The sequence below is a fragment of the Plasmodium coatneyi genome, chromosome 12, assembly GCF_001680005.1.
Source record: "Plasmodium coatneyi strain Hackeri chromosome 12, complete sequence".
Classification (NCBI taxonomy): Eukaryota; Apicomplexa; class Aconoidasida; order Haemosporida; family Plasmodiidae; genus Plasmodium; species Plasmodium coatneyi.
Genome location: NC_033567.1, coordinates 3569304 through 3594049, shown reverse-complemented (window position 1 = coordinate 3594049; position 24746 = coordinate 3569304). Strand labels below are relative to the sequence as shown.

At 37.0% G+C, this 24746-nt stretch overlaps 4 protein-coding genes across 4 annotated transcripts; 3 read left to right on the top strand and 1 right to left on the bottom strand.

Moving 5' to 3' along the window:
- Positions 1–1536: 1536 nt before the first annotated feature.
- PCOAH_00044660 (Uncharacterized protein) lies at positions 1537–10677 on the top strand (the record flags this gene model as incomplete). The annotated part of the gene is made up of 5 exons (XM_020061250.1): positions 1537–9588; positions 9699–9794; positions 9906–10013; positions 10167–10241; positions 10449–10677. 5 exons carry the CDS (start codon positions 1537–1539, stop codon positions 10611–10613), a joined length of 8496 nt encoding a protein of 2831 aa, XP_019916716.1.
- Positions 10678–12664: 1987 nt separating this feature from the next.
- PCOAH_00044650 (Ser/Thr protein phosphatase family protein) lies at positions 12665–16783 on the top strand (the record flags this gene model as incomplete). Its single annotated transcript, XM_020061249.1, has 1 exon — positions 12665–16783. The coding sequence occupies one exon, from the start codon at positions 12665–12667 to the stop codon at positions 16781–16783; it is 4119 nt and encodes a 1372-aa protein (XP_019916539.1).
- Positions 16784–18274: 1491 nt separating this feature from the next.
- Positions 18275–19423, bottom strand: PCOAH_00044640 (ATP synthase (C/AC39) subunit; the record flags this gene model as incomplete). The annotated part of the gene is made up of 1 exon (XM_020061248.1): positions 18275–19423. One exon carries the CDS (start codon positions 19421–19423, stop codon positions 18275–18277), a length of 1149 nt encoding a protein of 382 aa, XP_019916250.1.
- Positions 19424–21844: 2421 nt separating this feature from the next.
- On the top strand, positions 21845–23197 carry PCOAH_00044630 (Uncharacterized protein; the record flags this gene model as incomplete). Its single annotated transcript, XM_020061247.1, has 5 exons — positions 21845–21922; positions 22014–22097; positions 22301–22403; positions 22503–22599; positions 22755–23197. The coding sequence occupies 5 exons, from the start codon at positions 21845–21847 to the stop codon at positions 22774–22776; spliced, it is 384 nt and encodes a 127-aa protein (XP_019916088.1).
- Positions 23198–24746: the final 1549 nt, after the last annotated feature.

The following is a 24746-nucleotide window of genomic DNA, read 5'->3' as shown; positions in this document are numbered from 1 at the left end:
TTGTGGATGCATAGGGGCATGTAAGAATTCTAAGACGGAAGGGGTATACAGCTTCGCCAACTGTTATGCGCTTAATTTTCTACAATTTGTTCCGTCTTAATAGAGTTGATTTGCTTGCCCGAAAAATGGGAATGAATCGAATGGCAGTTTTTTCCTTTTTTCTTTGCAAAAATTGGCTTCATTTGAAATGTTCGCTTGGGCAAAATTTCGGACTTAAGAATAATGGGAAACCGAATTAATCTTCTCACTTTTCATTCTTGGACTAGTATGATGTACGTTTCTTCATCCTGTTTGATTATATTATATTTGTTACGGACAGGCAGCATAAACAAATGTAATCATTTTATTCTTGTACAAGTTTTCACCTAACCACGAGGTAGTAGTCCTCACCTTCACGTTATATTTATTTATTTTTTTCTGCCAAATGGGTGAACATTTAATTTACAAATTGGCACGGGTTTGGTTTGGTTTTGTTTGATAACGCTTTTCCTATGGTTCTGTTTTTTTTCCCCACATTTGCAAATGCATATATTCCTGCGTTGCGCAGTATCCGCAATTCAGTGCATACTTTTTTTACCGGTATGAGGAATGAAATATTTCGCCTTAGGAAACATTTCGGCGAGCTTTACACCGCAACGCGAAAATAATAAAACGCAGAACAGTTAAGTGATAAGATATATAAGTTCAACCATTTTTTTACGCCTTTTCTGTTGACACCTTAAGGATGATTTTTCCTATTTTTTCCCATTTTTTCCCCATTTTTTGCTAGTTCTCTTCGCCTTTGCATAGACACAAAAATGGAACTTTTAAAACAGTAGTTGATATAAAAGTAGAAGTTACATATTTGTATGTTCATAACGCGCCATGCGGTGAACTATACTGAATGTTTTCAACATTTTATGACATTCTGTGCTTAATTTTTTCTACTTAAAAATTTCTTTTCTTTATTTTTTTTTGTGTACACTTTGTGATGTAAAAATGCATAATGTAAGATACAGGAATGAGGGCGTACATCCACAGCTGCACGCACGTATGCATGTTTGATTTGCAAAAGTGCGGTGGGTGTGGGGCTACTTATTCAACGCGTACTCATATGCTTACATAAATCCGTAGGCATAATATACGTTCCTTTCTGAGCACGCTGCTGCTAGCGCAGCTTGTTTGTAGGAAACCGTTGTGCAATTCATTTATTCCCCTTTTTTTTGGTAAATGCGAATTTGCTTGTGCTCGCCTAAATCGTCCTGCTGATTTGCTTGGTGCGAACGAATGCAAAGGCGAGTTGCAGTTTTCTTCCCCGTGAGAGAATACCCCCTCCGTACAACATGAAATGAAAGTGTATGAACCAACAAGGGGAACATACATTGGTGTGGAGGGCAGTATCTCTGTGTGATATTTAGTCTCTCTTTTTTTTGTTTCTTTTCCCCGACATTGCCTTCCCATGCGCGAATTCAACGAAGACAGTACCAACCGAAGAACGGTAACAAAGTCGAAAGGAAGAGAAATGTACAAAAGTAACACCCCTCCGCAGTGTACAAAATGGAAATTAAGAAGAGCAAAAGAAGTAGAGCACCCACTGAGGGGAAAGAATTAAACAGAAAGGTACACCTGAATAATAAACACAAAAACGACAGTGTGAAAAGGCTTATATATTGCAACGATTCGGAGGATAAAAAACACACAGATAGCAATTCCAACATTTTAAGTAACACGTATGAAAACATCTATGACGAGCTCTCATCCAACTATGAAGATAGTGCAGGCAAATCGAATGACGACCTGACCGAATTTTACCTGTACAAAGAAATCAACAACCATAAGTATAACAACAATTTGTACGACTTCTACTTGAATAAGTTTAATAGTAACCTCGAGGAGAGGGACAAGCTGAATGAGTCCAACTTGAGTCTTCTTAATAAAATTTCTCGCATTAAGAGGAAACACAATTATGGAGACAAAAATGATGAAGAAAAGACAGAACGGGTGAGAGACCCAAATGTGAATGAAATGACGGCAGGTGAGAAACACCCAGGGGGGGAGGAATCCCCGCAGGAGCGATCCATCTGTAATAACGTCAATAATCATCATACAGACTCTTATGATAAGGGGAATGAGGAAAAACTAGCCGAGTTGAGGAAAAAGTATAGGCACGTGATGCTTTATTCGTCGGAAGGACCGCTCAATGGTGACCCAACGAAGGAGCGTTTCACAAAACAGACAGATCAAATGAAGAAAGAAAAAAATATAGGCCAAAGTGAAGACCAGAATGTAAACCAAAGAGGAAAACAAAACGAGGAGAAGGCAAATTTGTACAACATCTACTTCAACACGCTGATAAACAAATGCGATTACACCATTTCATGCTACATGTACAAGAAAACGAATGCCACACATATTTATAGAAAAAAAATCCTAGTTTTGAAGAAGCATTTTTTAATTTTAAATAAATTCAAACAGAATATTAATAACATCTACAAAGTTATGCAGGGGGATGTTTATGATATATCCCATTCTACATATGGACATATTTACAAAAGCTCGAACAGCATTTACAATTTTAGTGTGTATGCAAAGCGATTGAGCAATATGGATGGGAGTTCCACCTCAGATAATAGTAATTTTTTTTCTTTAAAGAAGAAAAAGAAGAAGAAAAAAAATAATTACAAAATATCAAATGATGGATACCACTTCAACAATGAGCACATTCGTTTAGCTAACCACAACGTAAATGTAATTATCGAGTTGATCAATTTAATGAAAATTATTTCTATCTATGGTTCGATAAAGAAGTACATGAAAATACTCTTTTTCAAGTACACCAAAAATGTCTTCTTGAAGAATTACGAGTTGTATTATTCTTCCCCCAAATATTTCAACGTGCTGAAGAAATTCTACAAGTCCATTCATGCGAGTGCTTACAACTACATTTATGTAAATATTTTAAAAATTAGGAACTTAGAGCAAATTAAGTATAATTACATATATGCCATAATTGACGTGGATAATTTTTTGTACCACTACAAGTATGAGTACAATAGGGACATGTTCATACCACTTTTCACGGACAGACAGAATAAAGTTATATTTTATTTTTACACAGACCTGGATTTGTATCTAGGACATTTTACTCTACACAATTATGAAATTGAAAAACACATCGACTTTGATTTGTACAAAAAGGCGGAACTGAGTAGTGTACAAATTCAGACCGATTTCTTTTTAACGAAAAATACAAAGTATAGAAATACATCCATGTATAGCTCCACGTCGTCTAACAAGACGGAAAAATTATTCAACTCCTCCTGCAATAAAAAGAATGACGGTGTGTCAAATGACTTTTCTCTCCTGAACCAGAAAAATATTTTCTTCGATAAGAATTATTTTTTTGTGAGAAAGTTACATAATGACCAAAAGAAGAATGCACAGAAAAATAGCAAATATGAATCCGACTATAATGATGATAATTTGTATGTCCATATATTTATATATAAAAGTAAGAACCGATTTGAGTACTTGCTACCGTCGCAGAACACCACCAATGTGCTTTGCAATGATGAGGACCCCTCCATGACGTATAACAACATTAACAATAATTACCAGTTGTTTAATTTATTTATAAATAATATAAAACGCACCATGCAGATAAAAAACAGATTCAACTATATCTTCGATAAAGTAAACGGAATATTCGAATTTAGAAGCTTCATTATTTCCATCATTTCAATTTTTTACCTTTTTTTCTGTTCCTACTATAAGAATTACATACACATTGTCCTCCTCCTTACCGTGGCATTTCTCACATACATAAATAACGAGAAGAATTACGATTTTTGCAGAAACGTCTTGTACGATTTTCCCATTTTGTACCTCTTTTTTCCTCATAAAATTTTGTGCAAAATATCGAAGAAGTCCAGTTTGTACCACCTGCACACGTTTCTGCACATTTTCATATTGAACAGATTTCCCTCCTTCTTTCAATACCTGTATAAACATTACAAATCCAGGTGCATCTACTTCTTTGCCTACACTCCTGCTTATGTAGGCAAGTACTGCAATGACCACTTCTTAGAGAAAGGGGGTAATGAGCACAGCAGGAGTAAGTTATCCAAGGTGAAAGGGAGTAGAAGGAAGGGCAAGGATAGGCAGACCAAGGCAGATTCGTTTTTGATCCCAAACTGTGGTAGCAACGCGAAGGAGGGGGAAACGGTAAGCTGTAAGGGGGGCAACAATGCCGTTGTGGTTCGTGCCAATGTGGTTGACGACGCTATTCCTGGGAAGGAGGAGCAGGGGGATATTCCCAAATCAAACAGTGATATCTCTGTCTCGAGAGGAGATGCCAATTGCGGGGAAAAAATAAACTGCAATTTTGAGGCCAGCATTATGGATGGCAGAAACGATCATGGTGAGAATAACCACCAAGAGGGAGACCTACTCTCTCCAGGAGAAGAGGCGAAGAATGAGAAAAACGGGGAAGACGACGAGATGCACGACTCCTCCGAAGAGGACGATAATTCCGAGAAGGAAAAAATTCTGAACAACATGGGAGGATACATTAAGAATGGAAATGCAGCCAATGGGGGCACAAGCGGTAAGTCTGTCGTGGACCCGGACGACGATCACGATGAGGATGAGAAGGCCCCACTGAAAGGAGACAGTGATATTGGAAAATCACAAGTTAATAGCTATACCAATGGAGTAACGAACGACGACAAATGCATGTATACCAAATTGATAAAGAAAGGCAAACTTTCTCATATGATTAACAACAATAAGCAGTGGCTAATGGACTACTACGTTACCGGGGGATATCAAAAATTTAGTAACTCAGACAAGACGACCAACTTGAACGTGAACAGTAAAAAGGATAAATCGAATTCTTATAAATTAAAAAATAGCTTCCCCGATATGAAGCTTCTGCTCGAGGAACAAACAAAAAAGGAAGAAAAACAAAATTGCAGCGACATTGAGGAAAAGAAAAAAAAAAGTGTACATAACGGGACTTCGATTGTGCGCAGTTCCCTGTCACTCACTGAAGGAAAAAATTATTTTGAGCGAAATAATAGTTCGTTTTTTTCAAAATATAATTATACCCTTGATGAGGACGTGGAAAATTATTCTGAGGATATGGGTATTAACGAAATTATGCTACTCGATTTGGAAATTAAAATTGTAAATCACATGAAAAATAATTACTACGATTCTGCTGGTAGGGTACCTATTGAGAAGGTGCACGGGGATGAGAAACATGTAGAGGAGTTAGCAGACAGAGGGGCCTGTCGCAGCAGGGAGTTCTGCTTTGAAATAAATAACGCGAAATATTCGGTGGATTTAAGTTTATACCAAAGTGCCAGGTATGTTCACTTCTTCAAGTCCGGCAACAGTGTAGAGGATCGTCGCGCTAGCTACCTATCCAACGAGCACTGTAGCGATAAAAGTGTAAAAACAAAAGGTAGAAAAAACACACAAGAGTGCACCGCAAACAGTTACAACCAAACACACAACAATAGAAACAGGAAAAAAAACTTCTACAGCATTATTGAATACTTCCCCGGATATTTTTACAACAAAATCGAAATTATATACATCAATGTAATATTAATTTTTATTTACGTTTATTGCCTTTTAATAATTACCGTGCATGGAGGACTGAACAACGATTTTCCCTTATATTTTTATTTCCTAAATAAAAAAAAAAAAAGAGGAAAGAAATTGGAAAAACGTAAGGAAAAAAAGAGTGACTGCTCAGAGCACAATCACGAATTGACCAACTTAGAAGCGAAGAAGAAAAGTGAAGAAAAGACCTACACGTCCAACTTGCTCTTCAAATCAAAGCGCATATTCAAGAATTGGAAACAGAAAAGGAAGCTGAATAAAAAGAACATTAAGCTTGACTTAGGCAAGAATCTCTCCTCAGATGCGCTGGATGACCTTAAAAATGGGGGCCTGTTTGAAAAGAACGTCGATGCTATCTTCTGCGATGAGAAGAAAAAGGAGAGTGAAGAAGGAAAAAAGGAAGAAATAGAAGGAACGGAAGAAGCGGAAATAACAGAAGCGATAACGAATAAGGACACATCTAACGTAAAGGAAGAGCTGCCGTCCGAATCAGACCAGCAAAACGGACCACCTTTGACGAATTGCAGCAAGTCCAGCGATCTTCAATTAGAGGAAAACATTCAAAGTGATCATGCCAATGTGCTAACTGTAAATCCCCTACAGAAGGGGAAAGAAAAAATCGATCCGTGTCCCACTTTAAATTGCCCAGTTGAGCTGCCCAACGTAGAGTTATGTAGTATCGGAGAGGGGGAAGTGAACGTGAAAGAGGACATCGCAGCGGAAGTGCTTCATAATAGCGATGACAATTTTTCACCAAAATGTGGATATGACTGCGAAGAAAACCTCGGGGACGACATTACAGTGGAAGCTCAACGTAACAAGGATGATCATTTGGCGGCCCCAAATGTATATGATTGGGAAGGCTACACGAGCGTGCATAACGGAGGGGGTCACGGCGCTGCTGACATGAGTCAAGTGAAGCCTCACACTTATGACGAGAATCCTCCACTTGCACATGCAAACCCGCGATACTACGACGATGGTCACAAGAGTTGTTTAAGCCCCCACCACAGCGATGATAATTTCACGAGCCGGTCGACCCCGCATCGGAGTGAGCCCAATGAGGACAAACTCCATATGCCCTTCGATGAAACTCCCTTCGACGAATTAAATAATAGCGCTCTTGATGACGCCTTCAATCTGAAGAAGGAGAAACAACCCCCTTGCAGCAAATATAGAAAGGATAAATATTTTTCCATGAACGAATTAAAAGAACACTGTAAAAACACATTAGGGGCAAATAACTTATTCTCGCAGGAAAATCACCCAACGTATAAAGACCAAGGCTATGTAGGCAATGAGAAAGGAGATGATCTCCATGGTAATGATGGAGACAAAAAAAAAACGATGAGAAATTTTCTGGGAAAATTAAAAGATATGAAGGAAGAGAAACTTGGCAAAATTAAAAATATGTACAAATCTGAAAAAGGCAACAATCCTTTTAAGAAAGGGTTCCACATGATAAAGAGCAAAATTACCAGCGAAAGTGTGGAGGACAACTTTAGCTACAGTAAGGACAACCTTTGGGGGGAAGAAATCAAAAAAAAAAAGGGAAAAAAATATGCACAATATAGTGAAAATGAATTTGACACATGTAAAAATGACGAGTTATTCGATTTGAAAATTTTGTTTCCACCTTCCGGTGGGGAAAGCAAGGAAAAGTACACCCTGGAGAAGCAACTACCGAATAATGCCCAGGTAGGCGTAATAATCAGTGAGAACAATTACGCTGTTAACCCGTCCTACGTAGTAAGTAACAACGAAAGTAATTACAACACAGGATACAGAAACACAGTAGTAAAAAACTATCCTATGGACAAAAGTTTTATCTCCAACACGTCTACGTATAAGGAGGGAAAGTTCGAAAGAGAACAGAAGGAAGACTCGATGGACCTAAAATTTACCCCCAGTTTTATTAATTACAAAAAGAACGACTTAGAATTTGCCACCGTTGACATGATCGAGAAGGAGAAGAAAGCACGAGGAAAACATATCCTGCAAAACTTATCCTTCAATTCTAAGAGGAAGGAATTAAAAGACAAAATTATTTCCTACGTAAAGGGGAAAACGAATAAGAAGGGAAAAAATAAAACTTACGAATTGACACCCATGATGTGGGTTGAGGAAAAGTTACAAAATGATGAAATTCACCTCGGGGGTGAAAACAATTTGATTAATTTGATCAACGATGAGGAAGGTACTTCCTCCAGTAAATGCATAGAGGTAGACCATGTGGAGAACGAAAAGGATAATAACTTATCCTTCAAAGAGGACAATGAAGAGTTTGTAAATTTAAAAGAAAATGAGCAAAAAATTATCCTTCCCTTGAACGTGGGGAAGAGGTCAAAGAATGCCCTCAACTCGAACGTTTCATTCACTGTGCCGAAGAGAATAATTAGAAGAAATCGAGACTACCTTAAATTTTACAGGAGCGGATATTTCAGCGAATACGACATGCATAGAATTATAAGAGGGAGGGAAAAAAAGAAATTTGCATACTCAAACAGTATGTATAAGCATATAAAAAAGGCCATTGAAAAGAAGAATGAAAGGGGGGATAATCAGTTTAATAGCAGAAAATCAGACGGGCTTTTCTCCCAAAAAAGTGACAACCAAATGGGGGATAGCATCATTAGCGGACCTACACACATAACTAAGAAAAGTAAGACAGACCATTTTTTAAACATTGAACAGATGGACGGGGAAGAGAAGCAAACAGATAAGAACATTTTTAGCAAAAAAAAAAAAATTTTTTCTCACATGAAGAAGAAATTTCTCAAATTTAAAAATAAAAATAAAAATAATTTCTTTAAGGATAAGATAAAGAACTTGGTTAATATGCAGAACGGAAATTCGTATAACGATTATGACGACAGGGCAATCCGTTACGATGAAAATGGGCATGGCTGCACTTCATCCGAAAATAATAAAACAGGTACTGTGAAAAAACTGCAGGAGAGTGAACCCAATGAAAATTATTTTAAAGCTATTCGAAGCAAAATGAACATGCTAGGAAGTTTAAATTGGGCATATGAAGGGGTAGGTCGTGAGGAGAACCCCGTTGAGCAACCATATCTGCCCACACAAGTTAAAAAGAGGAAGAAACCAGACACGATCCGAATCAGTGATCCAGAGAATAAATACGTGATGAACAAATCCTCAGCATCGAAGCACTGTAGAAGGAGTAAACTAGTATGCGCTAACAAAGGCAGCTACATTTGCAGTAATGGTTCCAATAAAGACGCGCATGATCTCACCAAATATCCAAATCAAAGTAGTTTAAAGAAAAAAAAAGAGCGAGAAAAACACGCCATAACTATTGCTGTCAGTAATTATAATAAATTTCTTTTAAGCAAAAAGAATTATTACACTGGTCTGGAAAAAACGAACTTTTATGTCAAGTGTTATTGCAACATTGCGCTCCTCCTAATTAACTACTTTTTAATTTTCACGATAACGTATATATATGCGAACAATGTGTACAACCTCTTTTTGTGCGCCAAGCATGTGCACTTGAAAGCAAAGAAAAAGGAAAAAAAAAATCACTCGGATTTTAACAACATCGTGCGTATAATATACCATAAAAACGTTTTTGCAACAAATGATAGTTCGATACATATAAGCAAACATAAAAATATGTACATGAAAAAAAACATATTCGCACAGATATTTGTGCAGAATAAAAGACAAAATGCTAAGACCAGTTTAAAATATGACCAGGAAGAGGAAGAAGTAGAGGGAAAAGAGGAAGATGAAGCTTCATCAGATAGCCAACAAATGAAAAAAACAGACATACGAAATTATTATTTTAATCCAAGTAAATACTATGAAGAAATTAAGAACAAGAAAAATGTGCTCACTATGTACAAAAGCGCAAAGAGCAATATTAAAATGTTAATGTCCAAGCATATGATACTTAACCTCTATTTGGAAAAGTTTCTAAATCTTTTCAATCATAAAAATTTTAACCTCACAAAGGTGCGTTCTTATATGCGTGTGCGCGTTTTACTACACCAGTGCAAACTTCCCTCAAGTGCTCCACACATGCACAAATGAACATCCCCCCTATTTGCATTTCCCCTTAACAGATTGTCATATCACTCCTTGGATATTTCTCCATTTTATTGCTTCCGATCAAATTCCACCATTTGGTCATCGTAAAATTGTTGCACTTGTACTACAAGGTAAGTTCAAACTCTTTCACGCGCAGTTTGAAGGACTGCTCCTCACCTTTTTGCAGAAGTAAAGGAACCTTTTTCTCATTTTACCGTTTGTGGTTTTTTGCAAATTTGCAGGGGTACACGAGGAGATATTACAAAAACGTTGTTCTTAACAGCATCTTGGAGAACATCAAAAATGTGAAGATAAGTTTGAAGCTGTATAAGCCCATCTGTTCCTTAAACGTAATTATATAAGAGGCTAGCCTTTTACACACGAGCATATTTGCGCCTATATATATATTTGTGTGTACCACAATGTCATTGCGTGCATGTATATTTAACTCCACTGTTGCGGAAGAAACATTTTTCCACCCCTCATCTGTGTGCCAATTGCAGGAGGAAGAGTGTTGTGCGCTGATTGAAGAAATTAACAAAACGTGCAACCAGAATTTGAATATATCGCAATTTAAGGTGAGTATAAATTTTCTTTTTTTGGTTCTTTGTCAATTTGCTTGAACGCGAAGGTGGCTCATCAGTGTTGCATGAATGTGCGTGTACATGGTGCGTCTGTATGGCGCGTGTTTGTTTATATATTCACGCATGTGTATGCACACGAATAGGTAGAACATTTCAATTCTAACACCCTTCACCCACCGTGGAAATGCCCCTCTTTTTCAGGATATCAATGACGAATACGACTTGGCTAACGTTATTATGATAAATTTAAGCGAATTTTCCCAGATGAAGAGAATAATAAGGCAAGAATGGAACCTCAACCTGCTGAACAATTCACCCTATGATAATGCGAACGCGGTCAGTGCGCGGAACAACACGTCGTACTGATGCACGAAATGGGAGATCGTTTTGAAGAAAATAAAAAATACCCTTTTTAATTTTATAACCCTTTGCGCCGTACGTACTCCCTCGAAAGGTGAATTGTACTGCGGTTTATTCGAAGGTTTTTTTTTTTTTTTTTTTTTTCTTACCTTCTTTCCCTTTTGAAACACATTTTTGAATAGAACCTATTTGGCTCGCCACCCTATGCCCGCATATGTGTGTATATATATTGGTATATACGTATATGTATATTTGCATAGCTCTCTTTTTGATTCTGAAGGGGAGCCCCCTCTTCGGTGGGGTGTTCTTTTTTTTTTTTACAACACATTTTTTGTACCTTTTTTTAAACAGAAAACCAGCTCTCTAATTTTTTGTAAAATTAATTTTTCATTTTGAAGTACCTTTCTTCTTCTCTTTAAAAACGAGGAATAAAAGGCGCGACAATGCAAATCCCTTTCTTGACACGGCGCAAAGGTTTTCTACACGGAGAACCCTTGTATAATGTCGTTGCAGGACTTGTTAAAGATACGAGAAAAAAATAACTCAACTGAGCTGAGTAAATAAAAGGAAAAAAGAAAAAAAAAGGTTTACATTTCTGCTTAATGTTAACTCTTTTTTTTTCTTTTTCGCGAAACGACGAAACAACGGTTGACGTGGGAGAAGCAAACTCCTTGTGACCGCGAAGCACGAATGGGTCAATCATGGAATTGCAATCTTGCACTGGCGAATTGCGAATTGCGAACTGCTTGGCAAAACAGTTGCTTAAGTAAAAATTCAACTGAAAAGTTAAAACAAAACAGAAAAAGGACAGTGTGTATAGTTTATAGGGTATATATTTACATAGCATGCGCAACAAAATTTACTCAAGTGGAGAAAAAAAAAAATTCGTAAGGGAAGAGGCTTGCGGTTTCAACGCGTGAAAATTATATATTATTGTAAGTGAAGCCCTCTCCTTTATTTTAGCAATATACGCTTATTCGCTATTTGCTTATTTGTTCACGTTTTTTTTTTTTTTTTAATGCCTCCGCGCTTATTTCATTGTCATTTTTTCAGTGTACATAAAATAAACCATGAATATAAATTCAATCACGTTTTAACTTTTTCACATGTATATAACGCATAACCCATATAGCGCTGTTGTATATCAACCTCATGTAGAAAAAGAAAAAAAATTGTGCAAACTCGAGACAATACGCACGAGAAAAATTAACATGAATAAATAAAATAATTCATTGAAGAGGAAAAACGAGCCTTACCTTTCAACCGTTTGGGGGATATTGCACAATTCAAATTTTTTACGTGAATCATTTATTTACACATATATATTACATATGCGCGTTCATATATGTACCACTTTTATGTCGCATTTGCAAACTGTGATTAAGTATTTTCGCTTTTGCTCTTGTGCGAAGGTGCTGTGCCCTGGGGTTCCAAGGCTTTTCGCCACGTACCACGTATTTGCGCGTGCAAGTGTGAAATTCATACATATATGTACGCTTGATTTTATGTGGCCATTCGTGCTAGTCTTCACTCACCGCTTTGCAAAAGGGGACGCAACTCTGTGTTCCGTTGTTTATGCCACTTTTACGTTAGCATTTTACGAATTCACATTTTCCGTTTTTTCTTTTTTTTTTAAACATCATGAGTTCGACAAAGTTGTAACAGCATTAGTTGTACCCACGTGTATATACTTCCCGTATGTAACGTCGAATTTGAGACATGTGTGCCACTACGAGGTTGTGCATATGTGTATACATTGATGTTTAGTGCACATAGAGGAAGTTACACAAATTGCATGCGCTCTGCACGTTTGCATAAGTACACACATAAACATAAACGCGTACGAACATCCGTAAAATTGCGTGTATAGATATTCCCATGAAGATCGAAGCGGTTCAGTTTCCATTCCGCCGCATGAACGAACACGCCACAACGTTTATTTTAGCTATCGCCTAATTTGAGCCCGCGTTTATATTCGCGTTTTCCACCCAGTTCATGTGTGCATTCGTGCATCCCCCTTTTTTGTTTTCCTTTTTTTTCTGTTAAATGGAATTGTAATGAATATAACAAAATACTTCCTGATTATCCTCCCTCTTATCCTTTTAAAGTACCCCCCGCGGAAGGGACTGACCAACCATGACAACCTCTTGTTAGGAAGTAATATAAGGGGGGAACTCATAAGAAGAATTATTAAGGAGGAATCTGGCACCAGCGGCGAAAGTGAAAAAGAAAAAGAAGAAGAGAGGGAATATGAAGAATATTTAGAAAATAAAGGATCAAACGAATTTGATAAAGTGAAATACAAATATATGGACTATGTAACTTTTAACATTTATAAAAGTTCCAAAAAATACAAGCACTTGCTGAATGAGTCCTTAGTCTTCCTGGGTTCTCAATACAGCACAGATGAAAAATTAACCTTTCACGTGAAGTTAATTGATATTTTGTCCCTACTATTTGTTCATTATAGAGATAATTTGAGCACCTTCGACCATGTTATAAGTAGCTTCCAAGACAGGAACAAGTTAATGAATTCTATTGAAAATGAATTTTTCCGAGAATTTATCGACGAAAGGGACAACTACATTTTCGAGGTGAAAAATGTGTACTACAAGGTTGACCAGAAGGATGAAGAAAAGGAAAGAATTTTAAGGAAAAAAAAAACAATCTATGAAATATTTTTAAAAAATTGGAAAAATGACGGATACCGTTTTTACAGTATGAATAATAAAAAAAAGGTATACATACCGAAAAAAATAGATCATAAGAGAAAGAAAAAAAATGAGGCCCAGTATAGTTTGCAGTGCCGCAGTTTAGTTTCCTGTCCGCAAGGCTCAGAGGAGGAGAAGGAGCACAATGGGACAGGCCCTGATAAGGAATGGTCTACCCCTAGTTTGATGACCAAAATGAAGGAGAAGCAAAACCAGGACGGTGGTGGTGATGCCAAGATGTTTTCGCATGTGGAGGACGACGTGGAGGAGGAAACCCTCGAAGAGGTAGAAGACGGAAAAGAGGGGGACACTAATAGAATGGAAGAAACGGCGTGTGCAGGGCAGGAAGAAGGACAAGAGGAGAACGCCGACGATGAGTCAGACGAACTGTATGACCAGGACGTGTACGAGGATGACGCGAGTCGGAAGGCCCTCCTAGAAAGTTATAACAATCAAATCTGCCACGCTTCAGAGGACAACCATAATAATCCATCCCCAATGAGCACATACAGAAATGGAATACCAGGTGTTTCATACAAAATGAGAAAAGACTTTTTCCTAAATGGAAGTTCATTAAATGTCATAACGCTGATCAATGCAATAACGTCGAATAGGGATAACGCCACGGTGACGGAATTGCACGAAGCGCTAAAAAAATTAGGAATAACGACATTTGACCATCTGGTTAGATACACGAACATTATAGGAATCTTTTTTTCATATGATATTTTTGATGAATTATATTTACAAATAAAGCTGGTGAAGGAATATTTTGGACTCATACAGAAGAAGAAAAGCGACTTCGACATAGTGGAAAAGATAAAAAAGAGGAATCTGAAGAAACGAAAGGCCTATGGAGAGTACAAAATGAGCGACGATGAAATGTTCGTACCGCCAAATTGTTTAACTGCGTATTGTATGTTGAAATCCGTTTGGATGAGAAACAGAAATGTGACAGTGAAAATCGAAAGGAGCAGTAGCAATAGCATGAATTTTATGATGCTGGGGGATATTGGACAAGGGTTTGAAGAAGAAAAGGATTTCGACGAACAGAATATGCTAAACCTTATCGGATTTAATGAGCTAAAAAGTACTGTGCAAACGATGAAGGATTGGCATTTTACGAACAATGCTGATTTTGTAATTAATTTAGGAGACAATGTGCCAAACGATGGGAGCATAAATTACATGGAGAATTTCCAGTGGCATAATTTAATGAAGGAACTGTTCGTTTTCAAGAAAAGAAGTGAACAGGAAATTGACAGCATGCTGGGGAATAATAAGCTCACCAAACAAAGCATAAAAGATTTTTATAAAGAAAAAGTAAAAGAAATGCAAGATAATTATAATAATGGACAGCAGACAGTGGAGGGAGAAGTGAAGGAAAAAAAGAAAAAAAAACAGAGGAAGAAAAAGAATAGTGAAAATGGGGAAAATGAGGCAAATGAGGAAAAAGTACAGGATTCCCCTTCCAACCAGGAAGACTTAAGCGTTTATGACAATGACCGTAAGAAGTTGTACCAATTTGATGATGAAGAAGAGTCGGATGAAAATATTGAAGCCATTCCCTTTTACTCCATTTTGGGAGAAAAAGATTACTTCTTCTTTCCAAGCGAACAAATTCAGGAACACTACTCGTATAGAATCCCAGGTTATTTCATGCCAAACAACTACTACTGCGTTAACTACGACTTTACCTATAACAATGTAGGGTATAAAGATATAATTAGCCAGGAGAAGTTTAGGGCATCCTTTATTTTTATCGATACGTGGTCGCTAATGGTGGGATTTCCCATAATAAGGAATTACCGCTCCTTTCGTGAACAATTCAATTGGCTCAGTAAAACGTTATACGAAAGTGCACAGAATAGTGACTGGATTTTCGTCATAGGGCATCATCCTCTAATTTCAAGTGGAAGACGAGCCGATAACTACTCCTATGAGGAACATTCCTTCCATGATATTTTGAGAGATTTCCTCTTTAATTACAATGTAGATGGATATTTCAGTGCACATGACCATTTAATGGAGTACATTAAATTCGGAAACCTAGACCTGTTCATTAATGGCTCCTCCTCTAGGGTTATGTTCGATAACTCCACCCTGGGCAGAGGTTATTTTGGCAAAGTGATAGGAAAGTTATATCCAGTCACTTGCTATATTTTGAAAACCATCCACCGGGGACTGAAGCCAAAAGGCTGTAGCGTTAATAGGTATTCCAAATGGTCAAACAAGGCAGATATAGGGTTCAGCACACACAAATTAACCAAGGATGAATTTATCACCGAATTTATTAATGGAAGAACAGGAAAACCACTCAGCCATAAGATTGTCCTGAAAAACAAAAAAAGTGAGAGAAAAAAATTCTACAATTTGGATGGATACGTAGATGATAAAATCGACGAATTGGAAAAAAAAATAGAAGAATTTAAAAAGAAAAATCCAGATTTGATAAAATACAAAATTGAAGAATTTAACGAAAATATTAGAAAACTTAATAAAATCATGAAGACTTTAAAAACGAAGGAGGAAGTTGAAAATTTTAAGGAATTACTCTTCCTGAATAACCTAATTTTTGACGTGTCCGAACACCTTTCCGGGATGACCACACAAAAATTAAGAAGCATGCACGCGCTTGCCGTAAAGTACTCCATTTTCTTTAACAAAAAAATTGTCAACCACATCGTCGTAGCGTTGGAAAAAGCGGTGCAATCTGAAAATAGCCAGTCGGAAAATGAAAATGAAGAAATCGATGAAGACGAAGCTGAAATGAGGTTCAAAGAAAAACAGAAGAAACAAAATGACGAGAAAAAATCATTGGAGATGATAGAAACCTTGGGTTATAATCCTGAACAATTTTTAGAAAAGTACGATAGCATGACGAAAGAGGAGAAGAATCTCCTGAAGGAGAAAGTTGGAAAGGACGTTACGCTCGAAGATTATGTTAATAGAATTAGGGTCTACGTGGAGAAGAAAAACTTAAGTGAAAGCGATTTGGAAGCCATGCAGGAAAGCTTAGACGCGGAGGAAAGTGAGGAAGAAAGCACCAAGGAGAGTGAAGAGGAAAGTACCCAAATGAGCAGCGACAGTAGCAACGAAGTTGCGCTCGTGAAGGACGTGCACAAAACGCACCAGAAATTCGTGTTCATGGAAAAGGCTCTATCCGAACAGGACTACATTTTGATGATGCTCGGTGCTTTGAAAACTCATGACAAGAATAAATATGCCCTGAATATGAGCACCAAAAAGGAAAACTTGAAAAGCATTGCTTCTTCCAATTTTCTCTACAAAATAGAGAACCACAAAACTTTTTTCCAGTTATGTATTGAGCTAGCTCCTGACATTAAGAGGATTATCAGCAACCTTGGGGGAGTAGGACTGAGGCTGCCTTTTTTTAAGTTAATGAATAAGCTCTACGATGAAATAATCAATTTAAGGGACGGACTTGACCGAGTTGCAACGTGATTCTCCTGGCAAATCGGGGCACAGTTGCCATGGGCACCATTGTTAAGGCGTCACCGCGTCTACACACCGCAACTATTTTTTTTATGTTTTAACGTTTATAGTTTAATTTTTGTATTAAAATGAATTTTTATAGTATTTTTTTTAAAAAATACACACCTCCGTTTGCTTAATGTGTCATCGCTATTTGACATGTGAAAAATAAGCAAATACAATTTTTTTTATTTTTTTTCGAGAAGTGGTTTATTTATTTTTGTGTTAAATTGAAATATGTGATGTAGCCCTCCCGCGCACCGTAGGTGCAATCCGTTTGATGTTTTTAATCTGCTTCATAATTATTTCCGCCGTGGCAACGGGGTTTTACTTCCCTGTCTGCATATGAATTTATTGTGAAGACGTTTCACTATATTTCGAATTACACACCCCTTTTTCTCACCGTTTCTGCGCCTTTTTTTTTCCGCTTTGTAATCCCTATCCATTCATCGCTTTTTTTTTGTGACGTAAAATTTTTGATATATGCGTGTCTATATCAAAATTCTTTTACTTTTTTTTTTTTGAACCCTCTTAAGAACCTTTTGAAAAAAAATTACCAGTAAATTATAATTTCTGCTTAAAAATGTCACCTCCCGAATGTGAGCTACTTTTCCTGATATATGGCACAAGTGTAACAAATGTAACAAATGAGTTACCGATGAACGTTTCGTTTTACCAGCTTATGGTATGCTACCCCAATTGGGTGCTGCGTTTAAGGCATGTTTCTCTCCAGCTAGCGAGGGTAAGCTATACGTTCGCCTCGTGAAATGGGCCTTCTTACGTATGACGCGTACCGATCCGCGGACACATGCACTTGTCTATAGGATTACATCCCTGCTGGGGCACCTCCGAGCCCCTTCCCAAACACTCAAAGTGAAAACACAACGGTGGGTAGCTTTTTTCAGAATTAATTATTTTCACACAAATTACAATTGGGGAGAAACGTAAAAAACGGGGTTTGATTGGTAGAAAAAAAAAAAAATATGCCGATTTAATTTTTACCCATATGATATGCGTTACCTAACATGTGTGCACGAGGTAAAGCGGCGTGTGTACATTAACATATAAAGAAAAATATACATGGTAAAATAACAAAAAAAAGAAAAATAATAATAATAAAATTATAACGATAATAATTATAATAATATACGAAATAGCATGAAGTAACGTGGACGACACACACATCAGAATAAAACAGGGCACAAGGGGCATATATTTTCATGAGTGAAGCAGACTTCGACGTGGGGGGTTACACAAGTCGTTTAAGATGATGACATTTCAAATTAGCACTTAAAAAAAAAATTTAATGAACAAAATTTGGAACAAAAATTTTGGTAGGGGATAGCAGGTGCTGATACGCGTGGATGGACAGCTGCACATTCCACTGTCGCATTGACACATTGTCTCATTACCACCCAATACACATATACACGCCCGTTCCCCGCCTGCATTTTAAGGATGCTAAATTTGGGGCTCAAATATGGGGATGATACTATCGATGCAGTCCTTCCTGTTCATCAAAATCATGTCTGAGATCCAGACAATGTTTCTAATTTCTTGTTCTTTTAACTTTACCCAGGCATAGAAAATCCCAAAATGGCAATGTTGATCAAATGCCGTTTCACACAACTTCACAAGCTTCTCATAGAGCAAGTCTTCCAAAGACTTTATCTTATGGTCGACAATTTTATTTTCATGCATATTTTCATTTTTCATATAAAACTGTTTGCATTCTTCGTACAGGTTGTAGTAAGTTGGATAGTTTTCCAAGGCAGCCTGCACCGTTTCATTATTCCAGCATTTTCTAATTCTGTCTGTTCCTTCTGGGTATAGGTAGCCAAAACATGGAAACATATCATTTCTATCTTTTTGCAGTTCCAAACTTAGACTAGAATTAATTGTATTCAATGTAACTGATAACACTCGAAAGTCCGCAACGCTCTTTAATATATGGCCCATGACTTCCTCCGTTTTTCCGCCTAACTTTCTTATGAAATCGTAAAAATCTTCCAGCCATGCTTTCTTCAACGTGTTTCTTAAAATTTCAATATCCATTTCGTTAAGAATAGTTGTTACGTTGTTCTTTTCATTCGACGCGTTCGCAGAGATGTAGTTGTCGAAATAAGTTCCTATGGGTGTTTCTATGAGAAGCACCTTCAAAACATCATCATGAGAATTTTGTACATCCATGGTGGTGATAGCTTTCATCTGTGGAAAATATCCTAAGGGGTCTACCCTTGATAGCAATTCTTCCGCTGGCTTCTTATTCAATGTGCCATGTATCAAACTTATTACATTGTCAATCATTTTCTCCTTTGCGATGTAGTCTAGAAATGTTCTCAGAGGTTCTTCTGCCTGCGCTCTTATATAATTAAATTCGTGGGCCATTTTTTCCTTACATTTTTGCGCAATCGTTGTGACTGCAATAGGTGACGGTTCATCCATCATGAACGATCCATAGTCCGTGTCTTCTAAAACGGATTTCAAATCTTCGAGCGTGTCCACCTCGGTTAGTTTTTTATATTCCTCTGGGGTTAAAAAACTGCTACGGAATCCTCTCAACAAGGCTTCCAAGTAGCCATTTTTAGAGTTATAAAGGCACAATTCCATCCTTTAAGGGGGTTAAAAGGGGGTACATGTATGTGGTGTGTACATACGTGTTCATGCACTATGACGTGTGCGCGTTAACAAATATCTTAATCGCTGTGGCTGTCTTTTTCTTTACTGCAGTACTTTGTTCGTCCTTGTTTAGGCCTGTTCTGTAGTGTTCCTTGACATGAAAAGATTTCCCCGCTTGGGAAAGATTGACCCCCCGTAACGCTATGCTTAGAGTGCTACGCTCCGAACGCTGAGAATGTTCCCTTCCGCTGGTATAATTCTTAAAAATGTAAGAAAAAGGGCCTTCAACACGTAGAGCTAACCGATACTAGCTTTTCTTACAGTTCTTTAATTAAAAGCTTTTTTTTTTTTTTTTTTTTTTCCTTCGTGTGTAAAAAAAAAAAATGTAGTAAATTTCTTCCCGCTGCCCAGTTTTTAAAATTTGAAAAAAACGAAAAATGAAATATTTTTATACTTTCACTTCAAGATGATGCAAATGAATCACATATTTTTGAATGTTCTGTTGGACTGGGAAGTTCAAATACGTACGAAAATTAAATCTATGGCGGATATGTTAAATTTGTACGCATTATGTATGTAATAATAATGGTACATATTTTTGCTAGTAACGCTTTTTTATTCCTTTTACATCATCTTCTTTGCGCTAGCGATGAGATGAGTAAATTTATTATCCCCCTTACGTAAAATGTCATGTAAAAGCGGTAAAGAGTATATGCTGATGATGTATATATAATGTTATGAATGGAATGTACGCAAACAACTTTATCACATTATTTTGCATGTCATTTCTCAGCGCTGCTTTTATTCACATGGAAGAAAGAACAAACAAAATTTTGGAAAACGTTTTGTATACGCATTTATATTACATACCCGCAGAAATTGTTAACTTGAAAATGCATTTTTTTTTTTTTTTTTTTTTTTTATGCTGGGCATTTAAAGGAGGCAATTTTTGACTCGTAGACTTTTTTGCCCGTTTTTTTTTTTTTTTTCTTACATATAAGGCATTACGCGGATATATACACGCACATATGACACATGCCATGATTAACCGTTCGTAATTACGTGTTGGGATAAGAAGCAAAACCACCACTACATGGCACTTTTGTTATGCAAATTCTCATATTCCCAGTTTTGCCAATTTTTTCCTTAAAAGGCCGCTTCATGCCTGACCCCTTTGGGTCTTTTCATTTCGGAAAAATAAATTTAGCAATTTATTTCACCATATTTTTTTGCTGTGCGAAGGGAAAAAATATGTGGAGACTTCTTTTGAGGGGGAAATGCTGTTGTGTGCATTTTGCGATTCTCCGTTTCGTTTTCTACATTTAACCATTTCTTCCTCGTTGCGGCGGTTTTTGTACAACGCGGCATTTGCTTGCTGCCCAGGAGCCCCCTTTTGAGGTGTTATACAGAAGTCGGCGAGAAAAAAGGCAAAGGGGGACAAGCACTGCAGACGTAGCGGGTGATGCAAATTATGCAAGCGCAGTAATTGTTCTCCGCGTTTCCGATGTGTGAGGACGTCTTAACAAGGGGGAGCCATTTGAATGTGCAGACAAATGTGAAAGGGCTCATGCACGTAACTGTTCACAAGCTCCACCATCGGACAGGAGCCGGGGAAATGCCGAAAAGTGAAACTGTTATTTTTTAGACTTTTTTTTTTTACACTCTTTTGGTTATTTTTTTTAAATTCTCTGCGTGCACTTCTTTTACCTTGTCCCATTTAAAAAAAAAAATAAAAATTCAAACTTTGCGTTGCGGTTTAAAAGTATGGATGCTCATCTGTATTGCATAAGTGTGGTAAAGGTATCAAAGGGTTAATACTTCCGCGGGAAGGGGGAAATATAAAATTTTGTTCCATCAAATGGGCATGCATTTTTGGTGCTTCCTTTTTTTTAACAATAAAAATAAGGCCCGCTCTGCTCTCCCGCGACGTTTTCTCTAATTCGCCTGTAGACACTGTCGAACGTCATTACAAAATGATGAAAAAAAAGAATAGGACATGAGACAAAAAGGTTAATGAAATTTTCTATGCGAAATCCTCCCGTTAGTTAAGCGGGCATCCGTTTCTACGTTTTCACGGTTTGATGCGTTTCCCTTTTCAAGAATATAATTGGAATTCTATTACACATTTTGTCGCTTCAGCAGAAATGAGACATTTTCCCTGTGCTAGGTTTAAGTATGCACAACGATTAGGAGAAAAAGTATTGCTCGAAATATATTACTGGAACGTTTTAACTAAGTGCCAAGTTGGGACCCTCTTTTTTTTGTTTTTCCTTCAAATATATGTCAACAAGTGTACATAGCAAAAATGAATGGTATTATACTTGAAAAAAAAAAGAAAAAAACAGGAATAGTGCTGCAAAGCTTTGTTTCTACACCCCCGCGTTTATGTTAAAGTGAAAATTTTCAAATGGAATGTCCTTCCCGTGCCATAAACATCTTGTAGACGAACTTGAATACATCAAGAGCAAAAATATAGCCGAAATATTTGAGGTAGCAAAATAGTGCGAAGGGTAAAAATGAAAAAAGTAGCAGAGTCCTTTCTACACACCTCTGCTAATTAACACCTTCCACATTTTTGAAGGGACTTTTAGGTTACGTTTATTTCGAAAAGCCGCAAAACGTAGTGGAGTCATTAATTGGAGAGCTCAAAAAATTAGAGAGGAAGGTAAACAAAATAGCCACGAATATGCAGAATAGGGAAAAATACCAAAAAGAGGCACACTGCATATATTGGGTGTGTTGTTTCGCCCATCCCAGAATATCGCACTATAGGGGGTGTTACTCTTCGGAATATATGTACATGTGTATACGCACACATGAGCACATTTCCGCGTGTTTATTTATGTACCTCTCTTAACCTGCCCTCAGAATAACGTGAAAAATGTGTTCGATTCGGAAGACATAGAGGCAGTGTACAACTTTTTAAATTTACAAAATGAGAAATGTATATCTAGAGAACAGTGCATTTTAGGTTATCCACAATTTTGTTTTTCCCTGTCGTCGTTATTGCACGCTGCTCTATTTTTATTTCCTCGTTACAAAGCAACACACTTCGCTTACACCACTTAAGGCCTGAGCCAATTCGTGCTGAACAATAAACAGAGGGAGTTTATGGAAAGTGCAAAAATAGCCAGCAACGTTGACCTAGAAGTTTTCACTTCCTACGCGTTAGAAAAGAAAACGTGAATTACAGAACAGCGTCGATTGTATATCGGCACATTTGCAAGTTGTGAGAAGTTGCGCCTTTTATTAAATTGTAGTGAAACGTACCATGTGCAAACTTTGGATTGCATAACATGGTCGCGCTTTTTTTCCCTTTTAGTGAAAAAATCATTAATTTGTAAAAAGGCGGAGTTACCGAAGAGGGAGCGCTTTAAAGAAGTGATAAAATACGTTTAATCTGCTCGAAGGACATGTTTCTGGTTTGAAATAGATTAACTCGATTCCTGGACCCCCGGAAGGCGCAGCTTTTAACAATGCGATTTATTTGAACGTGTATGCTTCTAGTTTTATCATTATGTTCGAATTTTTCTCCTTTTACACTATACCTCTTGTGAACTCTGCAACATGGGAAGAGAGCTAGAGTGCTACACTAAACAAGGTGCGCAACCTTTTTAAATATATCGGTTGAGTGCACGACAAGCAACTTTGTCCACAGGGCAAAAAATTAAGTCCACTTGGCGAGGGTGACATTTGTGCCCACATTAGTTTTGACAACAGATGGGCAAAATATGGCAGAACGTGCAAAATGTTTATTCCATACTGTACGCCATGCGCTGCAGAAGGAGTTGCTTTGCATGTCCTTAGCTTGACACATATTCTGCGTATCGGCATAGGTCCTATAAGCCTGTTCCAGGTACTCCTCATATATTCTCAAGCAGTCGATATGCACCTTGTCCATGTTCTTGGGTATGCTCCTATAATCCTGTGTAAATTCGTACAATACCATCAACTTCCGAAATTATTCCCCGGTTACTTCATTACGTCCATTTTTACACTTACTTACCGGGTCCTCTTTTCATACTATTTCGTATACGACACTCATTATATTCTCGAACTTTTCCTCTTCCCCTAACATTTCGAGTACTTTACTTCCTGTCCAGTAGTATAATAAAGAACAAGTACACCACATCCCCGATATTCCTTTTTCCCTTTCTTTACTTGCACCACACCAAATATTTATAATTTCCTTCATTTGTTCTTCATCATTCCCATATTGCTCTGCTGAATCACCTAATCTTTCTTTTATCTTCTCATACGCATGACTACACTCTTGAACGTTCTTCGTTTTTTTAAGGCGTTCATACGTAACCTTGGAACTTGAATTGCTGAAATAGTTTCCCTGCAAATATAATGAACAACACATATGTATACTGCACTATTCTTATACACTGCAATAAATTATATACGTGAAAAGATGTTTATTTATGGTTATATGTTCCTTTTTCCCTAGCAGGAATTGTGCGATTACCACCATTCTTCCCCTTTTCTATTGTAGTATTTTGGTTTACAATAATTTTATCCTAATACATGTATTCTTCGGTGTATACTTTTCCTTTTGAAGTGCATTCCCTGATTATTCGTTCCTCCTTCCTGTTTTATTCATATTTATGGTTATACACTATGTTGTTACTATTCCACATTGAAAATATTTATTATTATTGATTTAATTACAATACATATATATGTACTAAATTCCTATATATTTAACTCACATATAACAGGCTCCATAATGTTTAGAGTTCTCTATTATAAAGCTATAGAATGAAGCCACATACTTCACCCCATACATCATACTATATCATTCTACTTTTTTGTTTTCAGCATTATGTTTTAATATATCTTATTAACCCACTTCCCATATATATTATTCACTTATGATAGGCTCCCATGAATGAAGGATTCTCTATTATGAAGGTAAAGGAGGATACCATATTATATTTTACTCACACACCTTTACACTATTTTCTGTTCTTCCATTCTCAGCATTATATTTCTATACGTACCACTTATTTCTTATATATGAATATAATTGTTCTTTCAGAACACTATACTTATACTATATTAAGAATCCACATTTTATTATTGCTTAAATTGATTATTGATATTTATTTATGTGCACAGTACTTTTCCCTTAAATTAAAGGGTTCCTCACCTTTTACTGTATAGGAAGATTTGGTGAGGCTATGAGCCCCCCTCATCCTGCATTTATTTGTGCGCACAAAAACATGGTTCCTTCCCTTTTTGGGGGGGCAATTTTTCTGGGACAAATTTTATATTAGGGCACATTTTTTTTCTTGCAATTTTCTGTGAC